The sequence below is a fragment of the Harpegnathos saltator genome, unplaced genomic scaffold (genome assembly GCF_003227715.2).
Source record: "Harpegnathos saltator strain DR-91 unplaced genomic scaffold, Hsal_v8.6 scaffold56, whole genome shotgun sequence".
NCBI lineage: Eukaryota > Metazoa > Arthropoda > Insecta > Hymenoptera > Formicidae > Harpegnathos > Harpegnathos saltator.
The window spans coordinates 431,019-454,798 of record NW_020230382.1 but is presented as its reverse complement, the minus strand read 5'-3'; the positions used below and the strand labels follow the sequence as shown (position 1 = coordinate 454,798).

Genomic DNA, 23,780 nt, shown 5'->3' with positions numbered 1-23,780 from the left:
ATTTTAGTATATTTTCTTTATACATTCTCTCCACATCTCTTTTCTTTCATCGCATTTCATCTCGGACGTGAAGTCGATGTGACTCGTTGAAAACCGAAAATACCTCGATGTTCGAGCCTTCCAGTTAGAGAACGAAAAAACGAACAGCGAAAAGAAAGTGCGGAGAAACGCCAATGGAAGAAACCAGGCGGACGACCGAAGCGAGAAAGAAGAAAATCGTGAAAAAAAAGATGAGAAAAGTTAGACTGTTCGAAAGCATCATCACCCAAAGTTGATCGAAGGCGGGGCGATGTGCGCATGCGCGGAGTACGTAGCACGCTGATGCGGTTTGTCAATGGCCACCGTTCCTGTCAAAAGCGTTTTGCGCGACTAGCTTACGTGTTTCTCATTGTGTTCTCATACTCGCAATCATTAGATTAATTACAAAACATCACAAAACTCTGCGAACTCACGACCACGTGCGGTCGAATAAACGAAGCGGCCGAATTCGCAGGCAAATTTCGTTTAAGCGGCCGACTGGTATATTTCTACGCGCTTACCGTGCTTGTCCGGAAAACAAATCGACCCCTTCGAGCGAAAGCGAAGAAAACCATCGTTGTGAGACGTTCGCAGTAAATTCCATCGAGGCGTCGTTCTTGAAAGTACAACATCTGCTAATTTCGAACTTGAGTGAGAAACGTAAGGAGAATCGATTTGGTAAGTACGTCCGCGAATTGGCGCGTCCATGTATTGCACAGGAGTATTCAATGTAGCAGAGAGCTTCGACTGTCTAAATTCGACTGTCTAAAACTAACCTATTTCCTGCTACGTGATAGTGAAGTGTAGAATGTGATGTGTGTTAAATGTTGCTACGTAACATGATCATTGGCTGAATGTATATAAGTAAACCTGGGTTTAATGACAACTGATAATTTGGGGATTTTGATTCGAGGATTTGCGCGCGAAACTTGATTTATGTTTTGACTGAATTTTACCTATTATTCATTAATTTTCTCTTTCTCTGCAGTGATTTATTGAGTCCTCTACTATTTGATATGGTGAAGATACAATATACGACGCTTGACGCCGACGTCATGCCATCAAACAAGTCCAACATGTGTCCAGATTATTTATCAAAATCCATCAAAATATTGAAGGTAAACTGTACTATATGTAATAGAAATAGTATTAAGAGAAAAAAAGAAATAAACACTTGACCTGTATTCATAGTCAGGCCTTATATTTAAGACTTCTTTAAGTTTATCTTCAGATGGTCTGTAGCCAATAAAACAATCCGTGCAACATCTAAAGATGGATATAATGAGTCCTCAGATATAAGGCCTGACTATGAATATGGGTAAAAGGCATCCTTTTAACAAAAGCATCTAATCTCTATTCTTGTCATATTAGACAACTTCAGAAGATACTGATTGACTAATATTGTTTATTGTTTACAGTGGATGTCGTCAGTTCCAGTCAAAAAACATTTCACAATGGATCCAGGCGAATGTCTTTTACCTGCAAAGGTTATGCAAAATTCTAAGAGAGAATTTGGCATTGGAAATTGTGTGGAAAGTGGTGTGAACAATGTGAAAAAAGACTTGATTAATAATAATATGAAAGAATTCCTTTCTAAATCATTATCTGTAATAAATATAAACATGCCAGATGAAGAGTCAGAAGAGGCAAACTTGTTGCCCTCCAAGAAAGAGAACATAAGATCAGAAATCACTCTTTTTCCTATTAAACCAAAATCATGTGGTTGTTCTGAACCATGTGAGATTATTACTTGTGAAATAACAATACCATTGTATGTGGACGAGGATGAGGTGCCATTTATATTAGCGATGAACATTAAAGAGGAAGAGATAGATACATTGGTTACAAAGCACTGCGATGATGAATATTGTGATGCACTGAGCATCGACCATGATCGTTGCCGCAGAGGATTAATCAAGTTGTATAGATGCGATAAGTTCAATACGTGTGATATTTGTAGGACACCCCTAAATTGGCAGTCGCGTCTGCACCATCAAGAATGTGAGATGAAAGATAAATATAGGCACAACAATGTGAGCAAAGAATGTCTGTTGAAGGATAGACTTTGTTTGCAAGAAATGCAGATATTGAAAGACTCAAAAGTAAGGAGAAAAGTTTATCTGGACCCTATCAAAGGGCCTGCTCTGGCATTGGAAGCCATACAGAATAACAAGGAGCTAGTAGTCAAAGTACTTCCAACGACGACACCAGATCAGAAATCAATTGTTCCAACAACCACAGTATCCGACAACCATCAGTTAACTTGTATCACTTCGTCCGATATTAATCAGTCTGTCGCAGCCAATTCTCAAATGAGCAGTCCAAAGAATATCGTCAGTAGCTTGATCGCGATACCTCTTAACAAGCCCGCGCTCTCTTCGAACGGTACGTCGTTGCGTCTGAAGGAAAACATAGCGCAGCAGACTAATTCGATATTGTTGTCAAACGCGCAACCGAATACGTACATCGTGACGTCCTCCGGTAAGGCTTGTACAGCAGGTGTACTTCCACAGAATCAATACATTTGCCTCGCGAACTCGACTGCCACAATTCTGCCTACAACAACCAACAACTTGATTGTACCACAGTCTCACATTGTGACGAGCTCATCGACCCAACCTAAACCGCAGTTACTAACGCCGATACGTGTAGTGCCAATAACCAAGCTGAGGACAGCACCTTCTCTGCTACATCGTCAACAGGGCCTCCCCAAATTTTGCGTCATGACGAGCAACGCAATCACTACGCTGACCGTGCCGAGTGTACAGACCTTCCAACCTGTCGTAGCTGCCGACGTCACCACGCAAGAACAGATTCGTAAACAGGCTCTAAAGATTCGTCCGAAGATTCTGACAGATATGTCCAAGGTATCGACTTCTACACAGGAGCGATATAGTTTTCAACGATACTTGAAGAGACCCGGAAAACGGTTTTTCTGTATCTACTGCTGTAAATACTTCAGCACCGACTGGTACTTCAAGAAGCACATCGAGAAACATGTGAAGCAGAAAGACACTCCCAGAATTTCCTCCAGATCTGTTGGCGTTAAGAACAATATGAAGAAGCAGCCGAATAAGAAATGCGACGTTCAGAAGGAACTCTGCCACGGCGACTCGGCCTGCGACTCGCCTACTTCGCTCAATAGTTCCGTGGACAGGACAAATAGTGAATTGAAGGCGCCCCAACCGCCTATAAAACTCGAATATGTCGATGTCGATTGCTGCGATGAGGACTCTGTAGGCGAAACGAATGATCATATGGCGAGTGTTAACGAGTCCAATGAAGTGGGAGGAAAGAGAATAAAATGCGAAGAGACGTTCGACACTTGGAACGAAAATCTAGAAATATCTAAAAACGATATTAATATAGAAGTGCAAGACGATGTCGATCCTCTCAAAGATATATCCGTGCAGGAGTACGATGTCGAAGAGTCGTTGATATTCAACAGAAACTGTAATGCGAAGGAAAACGAGTTTACAATTGTCTCTGTAGAAGAAATCACCAAGAGCGAAAATCTTATGAAGAAAAAAGTTAACGCTCCGAGATGAAAGCATACAGTGTGTCGTGTTGTTAATACTTCCGAATATTGTATATCAAACGGAATTTGTAAATATGGTGATATATCACACACAAATACAAACCAAAAAATTTTAGTTACAATTATTAACGTAGTCCTGAGTAGGACGAGACTAAATTGTACATGTATAAATATAAATTATGTATATAATTTAAATTTATACACGTTGCATACACATACGTGAAACTTTATGTCCTCAGTTGCTCCTGTGTAGTTTGAGAACATGAAGTCGAAATATTTTTATTAATATATTACATTCCTATATTCTTATATTAAGAATGTACATAGTATGAATAATTTAATATATTTTAATATAATTGGACGACGAATAATGTAGAATGGAATGAGAATGGAATATTATCTTTTGTAATACAATTAACGTATATAGTTCATGATTATGTGAAGGTTGAAAGAAGTTGTCATGGTCTATTTTCGATAGAAGTCACAATTTTAATGATGAAAACTTTGTTGTTAAGTAATATATTCATTTAAAAAAGAGCTTAAAAGGCGGAGTTTAAACATTTCGAAGATAAAATTGGTTTTACACTTTCGATTTTGTTACAAATATTGTTAATTGTAAATTTCATCTATTTCTGTTCAACAATATCTTACGTGAAGACGCTTACGAAACATTTCAAAACATTCGTGATGCAATGCATTACACAATCATATATTATAAAATTCTTTTTTTTTTTTTTCATTTAATATAACAGTTCGTTGAATTGATTACGAGTCATTGGAACATGTGAACATTATTCAAAAAAATGTCATCAAATATTTCTTATTTACACATTAGGCCTGTTCGTTTTGTCTACACTGCTGAACTAGTGCATTAAGTTAAAGTGAGTGACAAACGTAGGTTTTCTCATTTCAACTTGGTGCACCAGTTCAGCAATGCAGACAAAACGAACAGACCTATTGTATTCTTCAAAAAAGTGTAAAACAAATTACAGTCAACGGTCATATCACGCTGAAAACACCAGTTCTCGTTCGATCACTGCAGTTAAGCAGCATTGGGCATGGTTAGTACTTGGATGGAGATAACTACTTGGGAACACCGCGTACTGTTGGCGTTCATTTTAAGACTTCGCATCTTGTGCGTGTAAAACAAGTTACAACCAGCAGTATAAAATGTGATTTTTATCTTACGTTATATTTCTTCATCCAAAGAAAATGTTTTTTACAGTACATCGGAAATATGACAAATTGCGTTCTTTCTATTGTGATATAAATATATATACGCAAGAAAAATGTTCATATTATTTTATTATTGTTTTATTTTAATGTTTGAGTAGTTCATCAGAGGCAAGCATTTTTAAGCATATTTAAGACACATTTTAAAAACGAGTCAAAACGAGTATTGAACGAAACGAATATTGAATATTGTTGAGTTAAAGATTGTTTTCTTAAAAATCGAATATTTTAAATTCAGTGGATATTGTCTTCATCTAAAGAAAATAAGAATCTACAAACTATTTATTGTAAATTAAACGATGTAAAACTGTGGAATATTTTTGATGGTAAATAATAACTTCCCAGACAACATAATGCCCAAAATCAAGACATAAAACATCTTTAAGACATCTTTGAGTCGTCTTAAAGATGTTTTATACAATGACATCTTACGACTGTAGACGACTTAAAGATGTTTTATGTCCCGATTTTGGACATTGTGTTGTCCGGATTACATCATGATATCTCATAAAAAACAATGTAAAGTGTTCTATTCTACTACTAGAATGTAAATGTGTATAAGATAACAATGTTTAATGGTATAAATAATGTTCCTGAATGTGAAAGATTAATGAAATATTGTGTGCCTTGCTGTATCCCAGATATATTTTTGCCGATATAGTCATATTTATTTTTTTATAGACTTATGGAAATATAATGTTTGTGCAGAAATCAAATCTGTTGGATTATGGTTTTTATATTTTCCACTAGTATTAGTGAGAATATGTTCACGGTGCAACTTCTAAAATTCAGTACAAATATGTCAACCATTGTTGCACGTTTATTATTGTTAAATTAATTTCAACATTTAAGTAACGAGCAAATTTAATGTATCATGCTCATAAGACACACATGTTAATAATGTTTAGATATTTTAATTCATGAATTATATATAGTGTTTGTTATAAAATAAATTGTAGAAGTTTCTTTTACTGTTTTATAATATTGTAATATACAAATTACAATAACAAACTTACAATTCAAAAATATAAAAAACGACAATATATCATTACTAGTTTCATAATGACACAGAAATATTAATTCTTGATTCACGAGGTATTGATTCTGTTTCGAATATCTGAGACATCTGATGTAACTAAAAACTCTGCTCTGTATTTTTTTACATGTTAATATTTGTATTAAAAATTTATGAATAAAATTTTTCTTTTGGCAACAGTTTCTTATGTATGTATGTATGAATTGCACAAAACTATAAAGTACAAATAAGATATTATAAAACTTGATCTTGATATAAACATAAGAAAAATGTTACAAAGAATAGTTATACCGATCGTATTTAATTTTGATTAAATAATTTGTTATATAAAAGTTTAAGGATCAAAACATCTATATATTTTATACAAAAGTTTGTTTATTCATATAAAAGTATATATATACTTATATATATACTTTAATATTGAGAGTAGCTTAAGTCTTAATAGCACAAATCATATTCGGTCTAAAGCTTCTAGCATTATGACACTGTTTCCACGAATTACCTAGAAATATACAACTGATCTATAATATTGATTTTTGATGGTGATGTTATACCAATTGACAAACTTTCAATGTATATAATTTATTCTTTGTATGTTACAATATAACTTACCACCATACCAATGTTGTTTTTGGTGCCATCCTTGCATTCCTCTACAGTTTCATCTATAACCATGTTCATGAATGGATCAAAACCTCTCAATATGCCGGTGACATGCCGTCCCGCGTTTAATTTCACTGTAAAATATTTCAAACACAGTCAAAACAAAAAGAAAATAATACTTTAACCTAACTTCAAATCAAATTCCAAAATAACATTTAACATACATTATTAATGACATTAACATTGTCATGATGTATAATACTTACGAGATAACTTTTTATCCATATATCTGGAACAAATTGAGAAGTATTAATATAGAAAAATAAAGTACTTTATACTAAAAAATTCATTGAGTGATATTGCCAAAGGTTATATCGCAAAATGAAAAGGACCGCTTACTTTTTGAGCTCCGGTGGATGTGCTTTGCTCATTTTGGACTATAGTAATTACGATCTTTTACGTTTATCACTCTAAAAATATTGTTTTGTCCATGCACTCTATCACGCAAGTACAGTGTACACCGGCTAAATAATTTCCTTCCCTCTAAAAGTTTATGCAAGCTGATACTAGGGAGATTCTCTCTCTCTCTCTCTCTCTCTCTCTCTCTCTCTCTTTCTCTTTAATACTCACTCTCCCAATCTTGGCTGCAGGCGCCTATTGGCTAAGGCGAATTCCTCAACGCCATAGTATAACAAGTTGTCCAATTAAAAACTTGAATCAGAGAATCTGATTGATGTTTTCAAGAAATTCCCTGACAGATTCAAAAGTTTAAATTTGTTTTTTGTCTCGCCGGTGAGAGCTACTTCTTCAGTGATAGAGCTCAGCCAAGACTCGCAATTTACCGGCCTCCGTGAAGTTAGCCGAGACTCGAACCACAATTTACCGGCCTCTTTAAAATTTAGCTGAGACTCGAACCCCATTTTACCTGGAAACGTCGTCGCATCTTATTTCACATTAAACAATCAAAATTTGTGTCGTGAGAAATTGCAAGCGAAAATATACAGGAATGTCGCAGCAAGAATCTACACCGTATGATCTGGCATATCGTGGCAAAACTGCGGCCGTGAAGATTCTGCTAAACGAAAATGAGAAGCTGAAAACACAAACGGATAATGTTTGTATCATCATGGCACTAATCATTCGCTCATGACGTCTACACTATTTGAGGTTAGCTCATGAGGCTAGCATTTTCCTTGCAGAACGGTCGAATGCTGATACACTGGGCGGCGCTGGGTGGTCACGATGACCTGGTTCGGCATTTACTCTCTCTCGATGTACCGGTGAATCCCACGGATGACGTAAGCGAATCATCGCATGCTAAATAAGCGCAAAATTTTGAATATCTCGTACCGAAAAAATATTCTATCCTTTTATAGTTACGTTTCAAATTAAATCACAATTATTACAAACGTAATAATCGACAACACGCTCAACGGAAGTGATTTAATTTTACACGCGAAGTTATATGCAACTGTGAAAAGAACTTTTATTATCAAAATACATTATTATATAAAATATTTGATGGTTACGAATTTTTCTGTTACGCTACGAGGGAGTGTATTTTATGTTTAAATCTGTCCTCGTGTATATCGAAAAAAGCGTCCAATACGTCTCGACAAAAATCGTCAAAATTTGCGATGATGTCCCTTGATTTGCGGCCAATTAAAAGAAAAGAAAGAAAAAAGAAAAAAAGACACTTAAAGAGTAAACCTGATCGAACGAAACCGTAGAAAACGCAATCAATGCTTTACAATAATTCCCCTCGCTGCCCCGTTCTCTCAATCGATCGGAATAAAGAAACGATTGCAAACGCATCGAAAGAAAGATGGAAATCTTAATAACACATACACACACTTGAGAGATGACATATAATTATATTATAATTTTTCGTTTCCATAGATCATTTATAAGAAAAAAGAAAAAGAAAAACTTATAAGAAAATAAGTATAAAGCGAACGCGCGCGCGCGCGCACGCTCAAGATGCATCGCGCACATCATGTTACAATCCGCATTACTTATAGTCTCGTTTGCCGTTTTCTACGCGTGACGCACAAAGTCGCGTGAAGAAAGCTTCGTTTCCGTGTTCGTTTGCCAGGCCGGCCGGTAAGCTCCTCGAGGCCTACTACGGGAGACGGGAGACAAGTCTATACGTAAAAACCGCTGAAACACGGCCTATCCGTAAAACGCAGACAGACATGACTCCGCTGATCCTGGCTGCGTCCGCCGGTCGCGAGAAGGTCGTCAACACGCTGCTGAACGAGGGGGCGAACGTGAACGCGACAACGGTCGACGGCCACTCGGCTCTACAGTACGCCGCGTCGAAGAATTGGAAGTCCATCTGCGTGGCGTTGCTCGAGAAGGACGCCGACGTCAACATCGCGGACAAACGAGGCGCCACGCCTCTGCACAGGTCCGCCTCAAAGGGCAACACGGCCATCGTGAAGCTCCTCATAGAGTACGGGAAGAGTTTGAATATAGGTGGGTAGCGGAATATGCGTCTCCCTGTGTGTATGTGTGTACGTGTGTGTTGGTTGTGTAAAATGTCTGGAGACTCTCCATTTAGTAACGCGAAGCATCGTAAGCGTCATTCTCTCTCTTGTCTCATATTCAATGAGTAACAAAGAGATAGGATGATGCTTCTCTCAGCTTGTATCGCTAAATATAAAGCACTCGATGTTGTGCTTCATGCATGTGTATGTGTGTTGTAGCGGTGTGTGTGTCCGTAATGAAATGCACTCGCGCACGCGGCGCGATTACAGTATAATAATATATAAAATATCAAATATATATACATATATATATACATATATATATATATATATATATTTGCGATTGTGTAACCTAGAGATATACACTTGCCTTAAATACAGCTGAACGGAATACTTCTTTCCTCAAGGCAGCTGAGAACGGCTGCTGCTTCCAACTGTGCGTCGAGGAAAGAGGCGGTTTCACCAGCGGTATTGATCAGCAAATGTACAAGTTTTCGCTCATTCTCCCGAAGTCGCTGCACAATATATCTCGTTTCTTTTATTTTCTCGTTTCATTTACATGCTGTCATCATCGACGTCGCTTTCGCAGATCGGAGAGACGTGTACGGTAACACGCCGCTGCATCTCGCTTGCGAGGAGAACCGCGTGGAAGAAGCGAAGCTACTGGCGGCGAACGGCGCGGACCTGACGATCACCAACAAGGAACGCAAGACCCCGTTGGATCTCGCGGCTCCTGGTCTGGCCCGACAGCTCGAGGAAATCAAGCGAAAGACTACGTCGAAGTAAAAAGCGCGCTCGCCGTTTCTTGATTCTCTCTCTCTCTCTCTCTCTCTCTCTCTCTCTCTCTCTCTCTCTCTCTCTCTCTCTCTCTCTCTCTCTCTCTCTCTCTCTCTCTCTCTCTCTCTCTCTCTCTCTCTCTCTCTCTCTCTCTCTCTCTTCCTCTCTCTATCTCTCTCTCTCTCTCTCTCTCTCTCTCTCTCTCTCCATGCGAAAGTGGCGTTTCAAGTTTCATTAAATAAGTCTCCAATAAATTCATCTTGATTAAGTTTTCATTCTACACAATTTATTTTACCCTTCCCCCCCTCTCTCTCTCTCTCTCTCTTTCTCTCGTCCCTCTCTCACCCTCACATTCCCTCTCTCTTTATATATATATATATATATATATATATGTATATTTATATATATACGTAAAATACGATCAACATTTGCGTTCGTGCTATATAAAATGTATCAAAAGTCCTCTCCTCGGTATTCGACTAATTCTTTCCTCATGTTTCTCGCTGCTTCACGCCCCTTGGCTCTCTTTCTCTATTTATCTACCTTGCTCCCGTCATCGGCACTACTACTGCTGTATAATTAATCAACTGGATTCGCACGGGGGGAAGCGATCGTTATCTCGTCGCGGTTAATCTTAAGGCCGGAAACGCCGCGGGAAATTGTCGAAATGAGACTTTTGATTTTGATCGTGGAGCTGGTCGTACTCGCGGAGACGCGGCGAGACGTCAGTCGATCCGTGTTTTACGCGCCGAATCATCGAACAGAAAAGCCAACCACCCTCTCGACGGACGTATGTACAGAATTCACAGAGGTTCGAGAGCACACTGGGCCGACTCCGTTTACTCAATTGACGTTCTCCTCGCCGTCGATGCTCTCGTCCTGCGTCGTCGAATCGTCGCCGGAGCCGCCGGTCTGCACGGAGCCACGTTTCAGCCTCGAGGAAGAGCTCAGACTGCTTATCGGAGGACCGCCGCGCCTTTAAAACAAATCATACGTCGTGTTAGTTGCGCGGGGCGGCGACTCGTCGTATTCGCGAATTCGTGAAAGTGTGCGCGAGTAATAGGAAAGCGCACACCACCGTCGCTCAGTAGTTCAACACTCGGCGTGAACACACTTCGTTCTTCTGCGAGTCAAAGTCCCAGCAGATGTTTCCTCCAACACGAGGAAGACTGACGTATCGCGCAGCGTCGAACCACTGATCGGCGGTATCATGTGTCTGCACTGCGAGATCAAGTGAAATAACAAAGGGAAGAACGCATTCGCAAAACACCACTGCACTCAAGGGATGCCGTGAGGGGGAGAGGGGTGAAGTGAAGTGTATGTCGTTATCACACAAGGGTAGTAATCCAAGAGTTTAACGTTACTTTCGGGGGGGTTAGCGGTTTCAAATTAACCAAAAGAGCTCGTTCCACTCACTGTAGCACACTGGGGACTAATGGGATTGTTTCCTAGCAAAAAACTCTCTCAGGTAGGATACCAATCGTTTTTTCTCTCTTGACACCTACACATTTTCAGAAGTTGATCACTTCCTTCAAAGACAAAACAATTACTTTAATACTGCCTCATTACGTTCGCCTAAGGTTACAGATACGTACGGCCTAGAAAGCGCAACATAAAAAAGAATACATGTATAAATATCTATGTAATGCACAAAGGAGTAGTATCCTTTCGTTACTTTAATATTCCTCAAACGGAGGCGTTACCCGCCGCCGCCGCCGCCGCCCCCCCCTCCCTCCCTCCCTCCCTCCCATCCCCAAGAAACATCTGTCTACTTTCCAAAGCCGGTCTTATCCCTCTATGATGTCTGAGAATAACGGACGAGAGAGTTACCTCAATTTATTCTTAAGGTGCGTCAACTCCCGTGTGAGCTCCTCGTGAGATTCGATCATGTCGTCCATCTCTCTCTGCGCTTTCCGCTTCATGGTCTTATGCCTACTGATCTCCTCCTCCGCCTCGTCCAACTGCCTCTTCAGCGCCTTCATCCTGGCGTTAACTTTCTCCGCCTGCTCTTTGTACTGATCGGAATTTCGTCTCTCCTCCTCCAGTTGCAGGCTCAGATCCTTTAGCTTCTTCTCCAGCTTGCGATTGATCTTCTGCTGGGCGAATCTCTCCTTGGCTTCGATCTCGAGCTGCTCGTCCAGGCTGTTGATCTTCGATTCCAACTGCTGTATCGTGGCCTTGGTCTTGGCACGTTGCGCGGTCTCCAGCTCGGTCAGTTTAGCTTTCAGTTCCTTATTCTGTCTCTCCAGCAGCGTCTTGTGCGACTCCAACTTCTGTGTGGTGGAACGTTCGGTCGCTAGGTCCGTTGTCAACTGCTCGATCATGATCTGACCCTTCCTGGCGCGATCCATCACAATCTCGGCGTTTGACTGCTCCTCCTCCAGTTCCTCCTCCAAAGTGGCGATCCTCGCCTCGAGTCTGCGTTTCTCGTCTAGCATCAGAGTGCCCTTGTTCGCATTGTTGTTGACCTCCTCCTGCAGCTCGTCGCGCTCGTTCTCGGCGGTCCTTCTGGCGCGTTCGCTGCTGGCGAAGTCCTCGGTCAACTGCATCAGGTCCGCTTCCAGGCTCTTAACCTTTCTTTCGGTTTCCTTAGATGCAGCTGCCAATTCGTCCCGGGCTGCTCTGGCTTCCTCAGTCTCCCTGGTGCAGTCCTTGATCTGCGCTTGCAGTTTCTTCAGTTGCTTGAGCGCGTCTTCCTTCACCTTATTGTGCATCTCCAGCTGTTGCTCGATGTCCTTGTAGTCCGCCTCCATCTTCTTGCGCTGCGCGACAGCAGCGGCGCGTTGCTTCCTCTCGTCCTCGAGCTCCGCTTCGAAGTCACGCAACTGCTTAACCAACCCTCTGCGCTTCTCTTCAGCTTGCTCCTCCTTGGTCTGCAGGTCGCGCTCAAACTGGGCGCGCAACGCCTGCATATTCACTTCCAGCCGCAGCTTGGCGTCCTCCGTGAACTGCAGCTCGTCCTCGAGTTCCTCCACCTGCGACTTCTGCTCAGCCAGCTGCGACTCTAGTGCGCGTTTCGCCTTCTCCAACTCGTGCACGTTCTTGTCGGCAGTACCCTGATTGTTAACCAACTCGTCCAACTCCGACTGCAAGCCTCTACGTCCTCGCTCCAATTCCTCGACCTTCTCGCTCAGTTCGTCCAGTTCGCGAGTCAACGATAATACCCTGGTCTCCATCGCGCGCGCCTCACGTTCCGCAGCATCTCGTTGCTCCGCGTACTGCACGGACACGGCCTTCTCCTCGGCCAGCACCTTGTCGAAGTTCTTCTGCTTCTTCTCCAACTCGAGCACCTTCGCCCGTTGCGCTTCCAGCTCGATAGTGCTATCCTCCAGCTCAGCCTGTATCTTCTTCTTCGATTTGTCCAGCTTATCGTTGGCCGCTTGCAACTCCTCGACTTGCCTCTGAAGGGCCTCGATGTCTTTCGTACAGCGTTTTCTGGCCTCCTCGAGTACGACGGCAGCTTCCGCCTCCTCGTCGGCGCGTTTCTTCGCCTCGGCCAACTGTATATTCAGGCCCAACACCTGCTTGTCCAAGGCACGCTTCGCCTCCTCCTCCTCTTCGAGCTGATCGCGCAGGCTGTCTTTCTCGCTCTCCATTGCACGCAGCTTCGAGCTGAGAGCCAGTTTCTGTCGGGTCTCCTCTTCCAGTCGTTGCTGTAGTTCGGTGAACTGCGACTCGCAAGTGGCTGATGCCTTGAGTGCCGCGGATGCTTTCAACTCTGCGGTTTCGAGCTGTTGCATCACGCTCTCCGCCTCTTGTTGCAGCTTCGTCACTTTCTCTACAAGTTCTTGCTTGTTCCTCTCTACCTCGGCCAGCTTCGCGTTTATTTCCGCCAGCTGCTGTTCTGCCTGCTTACGACGGCGATCGGACTCCTGTCTACTCGCACTGACCGACCTCAATTCTGTCGCCAGGTCGGCGTTCTCGGCCTCCAAAGTACCTTTCACCTTTTCCAAAGCCGCTTTTGTCTTCTTCAACGCGTCCATTTGTTCGTTCATCGCGGTCAGTTCTTGCGTGTGCTTGTGACGCATGTCGGCGAGAGTGGCTTCGTGCAGCGACGTCTCCTCCTCGAGGTTCTTCTTCAACGTCGCGAGTTCTTGCTCTCGTTTGCTTCTCAACTCCTGCTGGGCCGCAGTGGTGTCCAGAGAGTCCAGCAATTCGTTCTTCAGCGCTTCCAGTTCTTCGTTCAGGTCTCGTCTGAGTTTCTCCGCCTTGCCTCTAGCCGCTTTCTCAGCTTCCAAGTCTTCCTGCAGCTCGGCTAACTGCGACTCCAGTTCTCTGAGAGCCTTCTGAGCTTGAGCCTTGGCGGCGCCCTCCTCGTCCATTTTCGCCATGACCTGATTGAGTTCCTCCTCGCGCTTGCCGAGTTGAAGTTGCAGCTCTTCGACTTGCGTTTTTCTCTCAGCCAACTGTTCCTTCAAATCAGAGACTTCAGTCTCAACCTTCCTCTTAGACCTATCCACCTCCTGACGTTGCTGGTGATCCTTGAGAAGTCTCTCCTCGAGATCGGCGATCGTCGCTTCGTGCTTGGCCTTCAATTTTGAAAGATGCTTCGCCTTCTCCTCTTCCTCTGCCAAAGTCTGCGAGAGATCGTTGGCTCGTTCCTCGAGAATTTTCTTCTCTTTCAGCAACTTCTGATTGGTGTCCTCCGAAAGAGCGAGATCCTCTTCTAATTTTTTTATTTTCGCATCGCACTGAACCTTCTCGAGTTGTAGCTTCTGCCTGGCAGCTTCCTCCTCTTCCAATTGCTCCTCCAGGTCGCTGATATTCAGCTGCAGCTTCTTCTTCTCTTGATTCAAAGCGGCGCTTCGCTCTTCCTCCTCCTCGATACGCGCTTCCAGGTCGTGCAGGATTTCCTCGAGCTCCTGCTTTCTCGCGGCTAACCTCGCCCTCATCTCCTCGGCCTCCGCACAGAGCTCGACCTCCGCCTGTAGTTGCTCCGCCAGCATCGTCTTCTCCTCGATCGCCTGTTGATATTTACGTTCGTACTCTTGAGCCGAATGCAACTGCAGCTCCAATTTGTCGCGCACTTGCTTTAGCTCGTCCTCCTTCTGCGTGAGCTTCTCCTCCTGTTTTGTGACCTCCAGCAGAGGCTTCACCTTGGTATAGAGCCTCCACCATTGCCAGTTGCGCAGCTTCAGGTAAGCCGCACAATTTCTCTGAATAATACGGATCGCATTCAGTTGCTGCAAACGCTTCTGGTAATTGCGCCTGGCCAGGAAACCGCGGCAGAACGCTTGGAAGTTGACGATTATGTCCGTGATCTTGTAGTCTCTCTCTTCCTCCAAGTGGGCCAACACGCCGGCACGGAAGAAAATCTTGGACTGTCCGACACGATAAAGGTTCGGATCCAATTCTAAAGCTTGAATCTACAACAAACAGAAAAAGATGAATTTAGCGATGTCTTCTTCTTCTTCTTCTTCTTCTTCTTCTTCTTCTTCTTATCAACGAAACGAGATGTGCAATTAAAAAGGTACGTACCATCTTTTCGCAAGCCTTCTTGCCGTCCATAAATCCTTTCGGAATGGCGTTCGGAGTGAGCAGCTCATAGCGTTGCCTAAACTCTTGGAACGGGATTCTATTAGGGAAGCCTTGCCGACAGATGCGGATGCCTTCCAACACTCCGTTACATCGCAGCTGATCCAACACCAGCGGCGCGTCGATCTTACCGGCCCTCTTCTCGTGATTCGGAATGATACACCGGACGAAGTTCGGATTTGTGTTGCGCAGCGTCACCATCAGCTTGGCCAGCTGTTCCTTGTACAGCTGCGAGACCGTTCTAAACATGCCCTTCCTGGTCCTCGCGCCGAACTGTGTGTCCGTGAGCGCCTGATGCGCCATGCCTACGATCTCAGCGTCCTTCCAGATGTGACAGACGAACGGATCCTGCGAAGCTTGCAGTAGACTCACAACGTTCTCGTTCAACGGATCCATGTTCTTCATGAGCCACTTGGCGGCGGAATAATCGACCTTGCCGGCATAATGAATGATGGCGAAGTCAGCCACACCGCGAAAGTCGGTCTTCATGAACTTGGGATGCACGCTGTGCGCGCCGACCAGCTTCTCCACGAACGTCTTGTCCGTGGCCTTGGGGAACCAACACTCCTCGTCCAAAAGCGCCATTATGCCCATAGGTTTATCGATCAGATCGATCGTGGGTTGCAGGTCGAGCCCGAAATCGATAAACTTCCACTCGATGCCCTCCCGCTGGTACTCCTCCTGTTCCAGAATGAACATCGTATGGTTGAACAACTGTTGCAGTTTCTCGTTCGTGTAATTAATGCACAGCTGTTCGAAGGAGTTCAATTCGAAGATCTCGAAGCCAGCCATATCCAGGATGCCGATGAAGCTGGCGCCTTGTCGCTTCGTTCTATCCAGCGACCTGTTGATTCTGTTCACCAGCCAGCGGAACATCCTCTCGTAGCAGGCCTTTGAGATCGCCTCCACGGCGAACTCCACTTGCTCCTTCGTCTGCGCCTTCGTCACGAAGTCGCGGCCGACCTTGATGCGCGGCTTCAAGAAGGCCTTCGTCATCTCGGTCACGCTCAGGCCCAGCAAATGCGAGATCTTCTGGGCCACCGTGTTGTCGGGCAGAGTCGCCTGGTCGGAATTCCGCTCTTGGCGGAATTGCATCGAGCCGAACAGCATAACAGCGGAAACGATACGGAAGATGGACGAGAAATCCTCGTTGGTCATGCCCATGATGTGCATCGATTTCACGGTGGAGAAGAATTCAGCGGAGTCGTCGACACCGGGCACCGGTAAGGCCCCATTCGACAAGAAAGGATAATGCTTCGGATCCTCCAGTATGAATTCCTCTGAAACGGCGAACGTCGCAACAGTTGGAGACATCGCGATGGAGGAACGCGCAACGTATCTCAACGTAGGGTGATTCGAATTACAACTTACTCTTCTGTTCCGGCGAGGCACCTGCCAGCAGCTGGTAGAATATGTGAAAGGTTCTCTCATCTTTCGCTTGCCGAATGGCTCTTGACTTTTCCAACAGGTACGTCTCGATATTTGCGCCGGCTATGTAACCGGATGCATCGAAATTGATTCTGATGAATTTACCCTGCAACACATTCGCCATATTTTTGTATCACGATTGGATGAATCATAAACTTGCAGCGATCACGTGTGACAATATATATATATATATATACTAAAAAGAGCACAGATTTTACACCAAGATCATCGATGCTACTTACGAAGCGAGACGAGTTGTCGTTCTTCACGGTCTTTGCGTTACCAAATGCCTCCAAAATTGGGTTCGCCTGAAGAAGTTGCTGCTCGAGCTCTCCCTATGACGAAACAATTTCGGCAGTTAATAAAGTACCCTGTCGGAAATCGTTCATCTTGCGACATTGATCGTGAAAATGTGGTATTAAGGAATACAGTAAATGACTTGTCGCGTACGCGCAAGGATTAATGCGATAATGTAAGAGAACTTGTTGTCTCTCCGATACAAAGCGAATGACACCAACGAACCCATTCCTTTCGAACTCGTTCAAAGAGGAATATTTGTGCAAAGAAGGATTGTGTTATGACAAACACAGCGACGATTATTGACACACGTAGGTGTGCAAGCAGTGTGAATGCTCAGTATGATAATTTCGGATGATTTCAACACTGAAAGCATTATCGGCCGCAATTCGTTTAACAAACATAAAATGTTATATTCTAAAATTAAAATGACATAAAATGAATATCAAATCGTGATGACTAAATTACGCTTTAAAATATCGACTAGAGTATAAAATATAATTTATAAAAAGTCTAGACGCGTTTAAGTCGGTTTTAACGCCAAACAGATGCAAGACAGCGCTGATAAAAGAATAAAAACAAGAGAAAAGAGAATAGCGAGATATATCGCAGCAATGGTCAAGATAATGGTTGTATTGTAAGAGAACAGATATCGAAAATATAAAAGCGTAAGAGAGACATCGAAGCATATAACCGGTTCTTTCGAAATCATCACTTCCAAATCCAAATTTCATTTAAATGCGGAAGCGTAAACTATAATTCGGCCCGTTCATCGCGAGGGTACGTGCGTGATTTGCGTGAAAACTCTCGTCCAAAAGGGCTCCGCCGTGGCTATTATGCAACACACGAAGAGAAGAACAAGCGCGATTTCTGTCAGCGAAAGAAACGTCTACGCACGCGAACGTAACGTTCCGTCTTTCTACCTCCGAGAATGTCAGAGAATGTCATTCAGAAATTCTCAATGACCCTTTGTCGGGACCATAAATCTACGAGCACACGCGATAACGAAACTTTTCACGCATCCCTCAACTCAGTGTTGACGTGACTACGTAACACGACAGTGAAAAGCTTATCGAAGATCGATCTCTAGAGATTTCGCGATTTATTTGATAAATTGCGGCGTCGCGATTTCTCTGCGGGATTGGGGGTTGAAAAGGAAGCAACGAATATATGACGATAATCGATGACAAGGGAAGCTATAAATAGGGGGGGGAAAAAAAAAACACTTATCACAACACCACACCAGTGTTAGTCCTGTTTCCTCCCACTTTCCTTCTCCCTTTCTCACGTTAATTACCGCAAACTTTTCCGTGACATTTCCAGATCCCTGGATCCGCAAGCAGCAGGAAAGAAAAAGGCAAGGGGAGATCTCTGTTAGTCACGAGAACAACGAGGCGTAAACATGTTGCGACGATTAGTTTCTCTCAAGTGGGTTCAACAATGTGGAACAAACGATCGAATTGTGTCTACGCGCGCGAGAGAGAGAGAGACGCCTGGGTACCGAGAGGACGTTGTGTCATTATCAAAAATCTACATCGTCACTTCATTGTCACGTGAATCACGAAATCAATGAAGCGCGAGACGCGATGAAAATTTTTCTTCTTCCGCAACTTAACAAGCGCAAGCGCGCTTCAATGGTCGCGCTTCTTCCCCTAAAATAACTTGTTTCTTGTGTTTCGCATTAATTTATTGCGACAACAAATTCCTACGAACACCAAGTGGACATTACCACCCGCATCTTTAAAAAAGAAAGCGAATCACAATCGTATGACTCATTTATATACAATTATACGAGTGATTATGTAAGTAAAGTAAAGCTCGATTGTTGCACATTCTTTTATGCCAATCGTTCTTGAGGGGCTGCGACGTTCTTCCTTTCGTCGATGTATCCCGATCTTTTTCTCTCTCTCGGTACGCGCGCCGTTGAATACGGGTCGGGAATCAAAAGCGTCTGTTAATAAAGGGAGGGCAAGCAGGAAAATAATGCCGAGAACTCCGAACCGCAGGCGTCCGAAAACGTCAGTCGCCTGTGTGCCGGGCCTCTGTTTCTTTCGTTGACTTACTATGATTAATGCCGGGCTCGGAGTCTAGGTGGGCGGCCGCCAAAAGTCAGCACCGAAAATAAAAGAATTTTCAGCATTAGATCAGAATCGACCATGGGCTCTCGAGTTGCGCGTTTCGTCCTTGGTCCGTGCGATTCTTTTACATCTATGCACTCGGCGGCTGAGGAACCCCGACCGACCGACCGACCGACCGACCGACCGACCGACAAAATCCCACTCGTACGAATCAATCAAGTTCAACTCGCACGGTGCGAACGTACCGGTAACGAACCGACATATCTTGAGACTGAATTGGAAAACGAATGAATGCATCAGCTGCTGAATCTCAATTTAAACGCGCACGATTCGCGCTCTCGATGCAAACGGTGAATATTCAGTAGAAGTGGGAGAGTTTATTATTATTCATATTCAAATGTAATTCCTGATAGACCTGAGACTGTGATTCGTTATCGTGTTAATTATCAAGGAAAATGCGGAGATGGCTGACGGAAGGATATCGGATAATTAAATTCCATCTCTGTCAGTTGATTTCACGTGGATTTCATTTCACTCGGAATTCGATTTGCTGCTCAATCGCCAATTTATTTACGGGACGTCCTCCTGTGTGTACGCGGCAGAGACAGACACAGTCCGTCCCGATTGGGCTTAAACAGCTTCGCGTTTAAAACATTCGTAATGACGAGTCGGCGGAACAAGCGAGCTCATTTGCTCTTGTGTGCATGCGAAACGATCAGGAATGTGCTGGCTGTGAACAAAAGTAAGACGATAATGCAGCCGATGCGATAGCATGCAGTCGTACCGTAGGCGAATGTTCTCGTTTTACAGAGACTCCTTTTTACACATACTTATTTATACATACATACAGCATATATACACACACACACACACACGCACACACACACACACACACACACACACACATGTATACACATATATATATATATATATATGCTCTGTGCAATCGACGGTCAAGAAGGAACATTAAGAAGAAATCTGATACGTCGAGGAAGGTCAGATCTTCTTGAGATTTGTGCGTGACCGAGTTCAACGAGACGGGTAATTCTTAGCCGACCAGTAGATACCGCTTTAATAAATCTGTTTAATATCGATATCGTTAAAATGTATCGCACAATCTGATTTCAGCCGAAATACAGCGAATAGTTTCATCGACATCTGTTAACTTCAATTTTCACACCGTCTTTTTTTTTGTGTTTTTCTCTAATTCCAAAAATGGATTTCTATACAGATAATTTTCTTCTTCTTTCATTCATCAAAAGCCAAATACGCAAAAATTACAAGTCACCCCAAAGTTAAATTTTTACTGAAATCCTATGCGAGAGAAAACTCATTTGAATTTTATACAGCAATAAGATCCTATCACCGACCACCTTCCACATGTTAATTACTCTTGCTACGACTTTACCTTGATTTATGCCAGAACTTATTATGCAAAATATTAAATACGTGCCATGTACAAAGTGTTCCACGAATCACGACCCTAATACTAATGATGGACTCTCCGTAATTTGGAATCAATTTTTCTCAGCAAAAATATTAAGGAATATCGTTGTTTAATTTTCTAAAATTTTCAATGTACTACACATCTTCGTAGTCCTCCAGTTGGTAACTCGAAGATGATTGCCTCGACATCTTTAAAAAAGAAACAGGAACTCACCGAAAAGTCTGTCATTAGAATTCAAGTCGCAATTCGCAGGACAAGCTATACGTGTATTCTTATTAGAATATCTACATGCTGTATATGTACACATGTGCCGTGACAAAAATCGGACAGATAACGCGAGAATTTCAATTAATCGCGTCGACTGGGGAACGCAATCGCAACCGACAAAATACGATAATGACAGTCAATCATATAAGATGTCGCAACGGAATTCATTTACTTCTATCGCATTTCTCTCTCGCTTGTGGAGATTAGAATCCGGAGTGACGACAATTGAATGACAAAAATGTTGAGTTTGCGAAAGCCTGTCCAATAATTCTCTGATTTTTCGAGTCACCCGGGGTGATCATTTCCGCCGTTCCTTTATCATTTTCATTTCTTCCCAATGTTTTTTTTTCCCCATCGTCCAAACCGATGTGCTTAGATTCTATGCTTGTGGGATGAGTCACGCGCAGGCAAATCGGCTCGCGTGACTCAAGAGAATCAGAAAGAGTCTCGGTCCGATAAGTGGATCGTTTGTCTGAAAAAGGAGAGGTCCTTCGGAGAGTACGATGCGCACGTGTGTCTCTCTCTCTCTCTCTCTCTCCCTCTCTCTCGTCTTCTCTCTTCTTCTCTTTCCTCTCCCGGGCTCGGAGCTATCGCGAGCAACGTGTACGCGACGCAATACACATCGATTGGGCTTAATCAGCGTATAAACAAGCGCCCGTCGTTGAGTCGTAACGCGAGCGCGCCTTATGGTAATCGAAAATGTGTTAAGGCTCCTTCACGCGGCGACCTTCTGTCAGGTAGAAGGGGCAGTCGCGAATCCTCGAAAGGAGTAAAGGTCTCCTTTGCGGATCGTTCTCTGTAATGTTCTCCCTTCTCTTCCGTTTTCGGCCTTTCCAGATGTAGGGGGGACAGGCGAAATCGTTCGTTTGTGCGCAGTCAGAGCTCAAACGGGAGTAGTAGACGGGAATTCCTCTCGGAGGCATCTTGTGTATCCTCGAAACTATTCTACGTATTATCACAAGTACGGTCGCTTATTAAAACGAGCCCTCGCCGTGTATCATCTCTCTAATGGCTGCGAGGGACTAAATTACATTGTTTACACATGGTCGCCGTTGTTGCTTCTTAAACCCTTATCTGCCTCGTGGCCGCCTAAAATTAGTCGCGTGACTTATAAAATTCGCAACCGCGCTTGGGTTCGCAAAGGCTCGCGATGAAAAGCTTGGAGAATATGGATGAGCGTTACACCGCAACCGAAGGCTTCCTCCACGCTCTTCCCGAGTCCCACATCTCTCCTCTTAACCAAACCTCCGCGCAATTTGCGACTCGCAAAAAGTGCCACGTTTTCTCGGCTTATTAATAACGCAGCGCTCTTCGCGCGATATGCTTCGAATTATACTGTTCGAGTACCCCGCGCGGCGAAACGCGCGAGAACAAAGAAGCCACTGTACACAAACCTGTACCGCAGAGGCTCTCAAACCGATCTCGTGCGTTTTCTCTTCGACGAGTGTTCAAAAAGTTATCACGTCTTCCCGCCGTGCGAGATCCCTTTAACGAAAATACACGTCGGCATTTCGCTCGAAGTAAGAATGAAACTCGAGGTTTTCGTCAAAATTTCGCGCCTCGGAATCGCAACATTTTTCTAGCATCACATTGAAATCTTTTAATTAATCTTCCGTCCTGAAACTGAGCACCTTAGCACAAAACACTGTAAAAACGACATTAGATAAGCCGAGATAAGCTATAAAAATTCTCTTCTAATGCATTCTAAAGAGTCTCCGAATAACGAAGGCCTTCGATATGCTTGCTTCACGTCGATAAAAAGTGTTTTGACACATCGGACGGCTCATGCGCAATACGAAATAGATTTGAAATGGACTGCGCTGTTTGGCTTTTTGTCGTCGATTAAGAAATTTGTTCGAAGCCGAATATGAAATTCTTGTCAAGTCCAACCGGCAAATTGTGGCGAGGAACATATCGATATAGATATCAAGGTTACATTTCCGGCGACGGAAGTCGGAGCAAAAGCGGTGGCGAGGTTTTCCGAGATTCGAGAGGGCTGACGTGATTGCGGTGAACGCGACGACTCGGTTACGCGAGATTTCGACGCTTTTAGCGACGATAGATCGCATGCTCATTGCAAGCACTGAAACAACGAACGATCATCTGGTTCCGAAAATTTTCCGCAACTTCATTTTTTAAAGATACTACATCCAAGTTGACAACTCTACAAAAATTTATAACTGCACAGCGTCTAGACACGCACTCGAAACAGCAAGAATATAATTTTTTTTTTTATCAAAATATATTTCCAACGACGTAACTCATATGATAATTTTTTACATATACCTGAAATTTTGGCAAAAATTTCCCACGCCCATCAATCAACAATGACAGTTTTTTGCGATGCAACAGACCTTCTCTCGCGTTCTTTTCAAAATATAGAACATACAGAATGTATAAAAAATCCAAAAGCCAAAACTGTCTGATATCAGTGAGAATTCAATGTTACCTTGCTGGGGATCGCGGTATATCACGAGGGCTCCGCTTTCTAGTAGATCTGAGATACCGCGTATCTCCGGAGACGAGGTCGCTCGTGCGCTCGAGGAAACTGCCGGGTAACAGAGAGGGAAGCGTTCGCGTTTTACGAGGTTTACGAGGAACGAGATTTCCTCCGGAGTGTATCGAGAGGTTAAATGGCTCGTATAAATCGCGCGCGCGCGCGGCGGCTCAATTCATCGCGCGGGACGCGTGTCTTCGCCGAGCGAGCGCGTGCGTGAAATACAATGGATTCACCGCGGCGGAAACCGCCAGCCGAGCCTAATCGCCGAGCGCGCTGACTTACCGCGTTCGACTTGGGTTTCGAGGCGGCCACATAGGCCAAGTACTGAATCACTTTCTTCGTGTTCTCGGTCTTGCCGGCGCCGGACTCACCGGTGCAGAGAATCGACTGGTCCTCGCGATCTGCAACAAGCACAAAATATTAGCGATCGTGAAACATTACCAAACAATAACAGATTGTAGACTGAAGCATGTCGACACGCTAAGAGATATTACTGTGATAGCATGTTCTTAGCGATTTGCTCTTGATTGACAA

General features: G+C 43.7%; 4 protein-coding genes and 1 pseudogene across 6 annotated transcripts in view; 3 read left to right on the top strand and 2 right to left on the bottom strand.

The window, feature by feature from the left end:
• Positions 1-37: 37 nt before the first annotated feature.
• Positions 38-3,681, top strand: LOC105183668 (uncharacterized). Its single transcript, XM_011141955.3, has 3 exons — positions 38-696; positions 1,007-1,136; positions 1,437-3,681. Exons 2-3 carry the CDS (start codon positions 1,035-1,037, stop codon positions 3,564-3,566), a joined length of 2,232 nt encoding a protein of 743 aa, XP_011140257.1. The 5' UTR covers positions 38-696; positions 1,007-1,034; the 3' UTR covers positions 3,567-3,681.
• An 866-nt stretch (positions 3,682-4,547) lies between these two features.
• On the top strand, positions 4,548-4,668 carry LOC112589637 (uncharacterized; annotated as a pseudogene).
• A 1,474-nt stretch (positions 4,669-6,142) lies between these two features.
• Positions 6,143-6,988, bottom strand: SNRPG (small nuclear ribonucleoprotein G). The gene is made up of 4 exons (XM_011141941.3): positions 6,828-6,988; positions 6,695-6,717; positions 6,438-6,562; positions 6,143-6,327 (listed from the first exon to the last, which is right to left on the bottom strand). The coding sequence occupies exons 1-4, from the start codon at positions 6,857-6,859 to the stop codon at positions 6,277-6,279; spliced, it is 231 nt and encodes a 76-aa protein (XP_011140243.1). The 5' UTR covers positions 6,860-6,988; the 3' UTR covers positions 6,143-6,276.
• A 355-nt stretch (positions 6,989-7,343) lies between these two features.
• Positions 7,344-9,772, top strand: LOC105183651 (26S proteasome non-ATPase regulatory subunit 10). Its single transcript, XM_011141929.3, has 4 exons — positions 7,344-7,542; positions 7,628-7,726; positions 8,618-8,906; positions 9,507-9,772. Exons 1-4 carry the CDS (start codon positions 7,435-7,437, stop codon positions 9,701-9,703), a joined length of 693 nt encoding a protein of 230 aa, XP_011140231.1. The 5' UTR covers positions 7,344-7,434; the 3' UTR covers positions 9,704-9,772.
• A 290-nt stretch (positions 9,773-10,062) lies between these two features.
• Positions 10,063-23,780, bottom strand: part of zip (myosin heavy chain 10) — a 33,170-nt gene continuing 19,452 nt past the window's right edge. The window contains exons 3-10 of one of the 3 annotated variants that reach the window (XM_019841607.2): positions 23,529-23,647; positions 19,018-19,041; positions 18,252-18,281; positions 16,900-16,992; positions 16,601-16,763; positions 15,173-16,509; positions 11,525-15,060; positions 10,063-10,670 (exon numbers count right to left, since the gene is read on the bottom strand). In XM_019841607.2, coding sequence (XP_019697166.1) covers positions 10,538-10,670; positions 11,525-15,060; positions 15,173-16,509; positions 16,601-16,763; positions 16,900-16,992; positions 18,252-18,281; positions 19,018-19,041; positions 23,529-23,647 — 5,435 coding nt within the window. In that variant the 3' untranslated portion in view covers positions 10,063-10,537. The remainder of the gene's footprint in view (positions 10,671-11,524; positions 15,061-15,172; positions 16,510-16,600; positions 16,764-16,899; positions 16,993-18,251; positions 18,282-19,017; positions 19,042-23,528; positions 23,648-23,780) is intronic. The other 2 variants (XM_011141914.3, XM_025303661.1) reach the window with 2 other exon arrangements.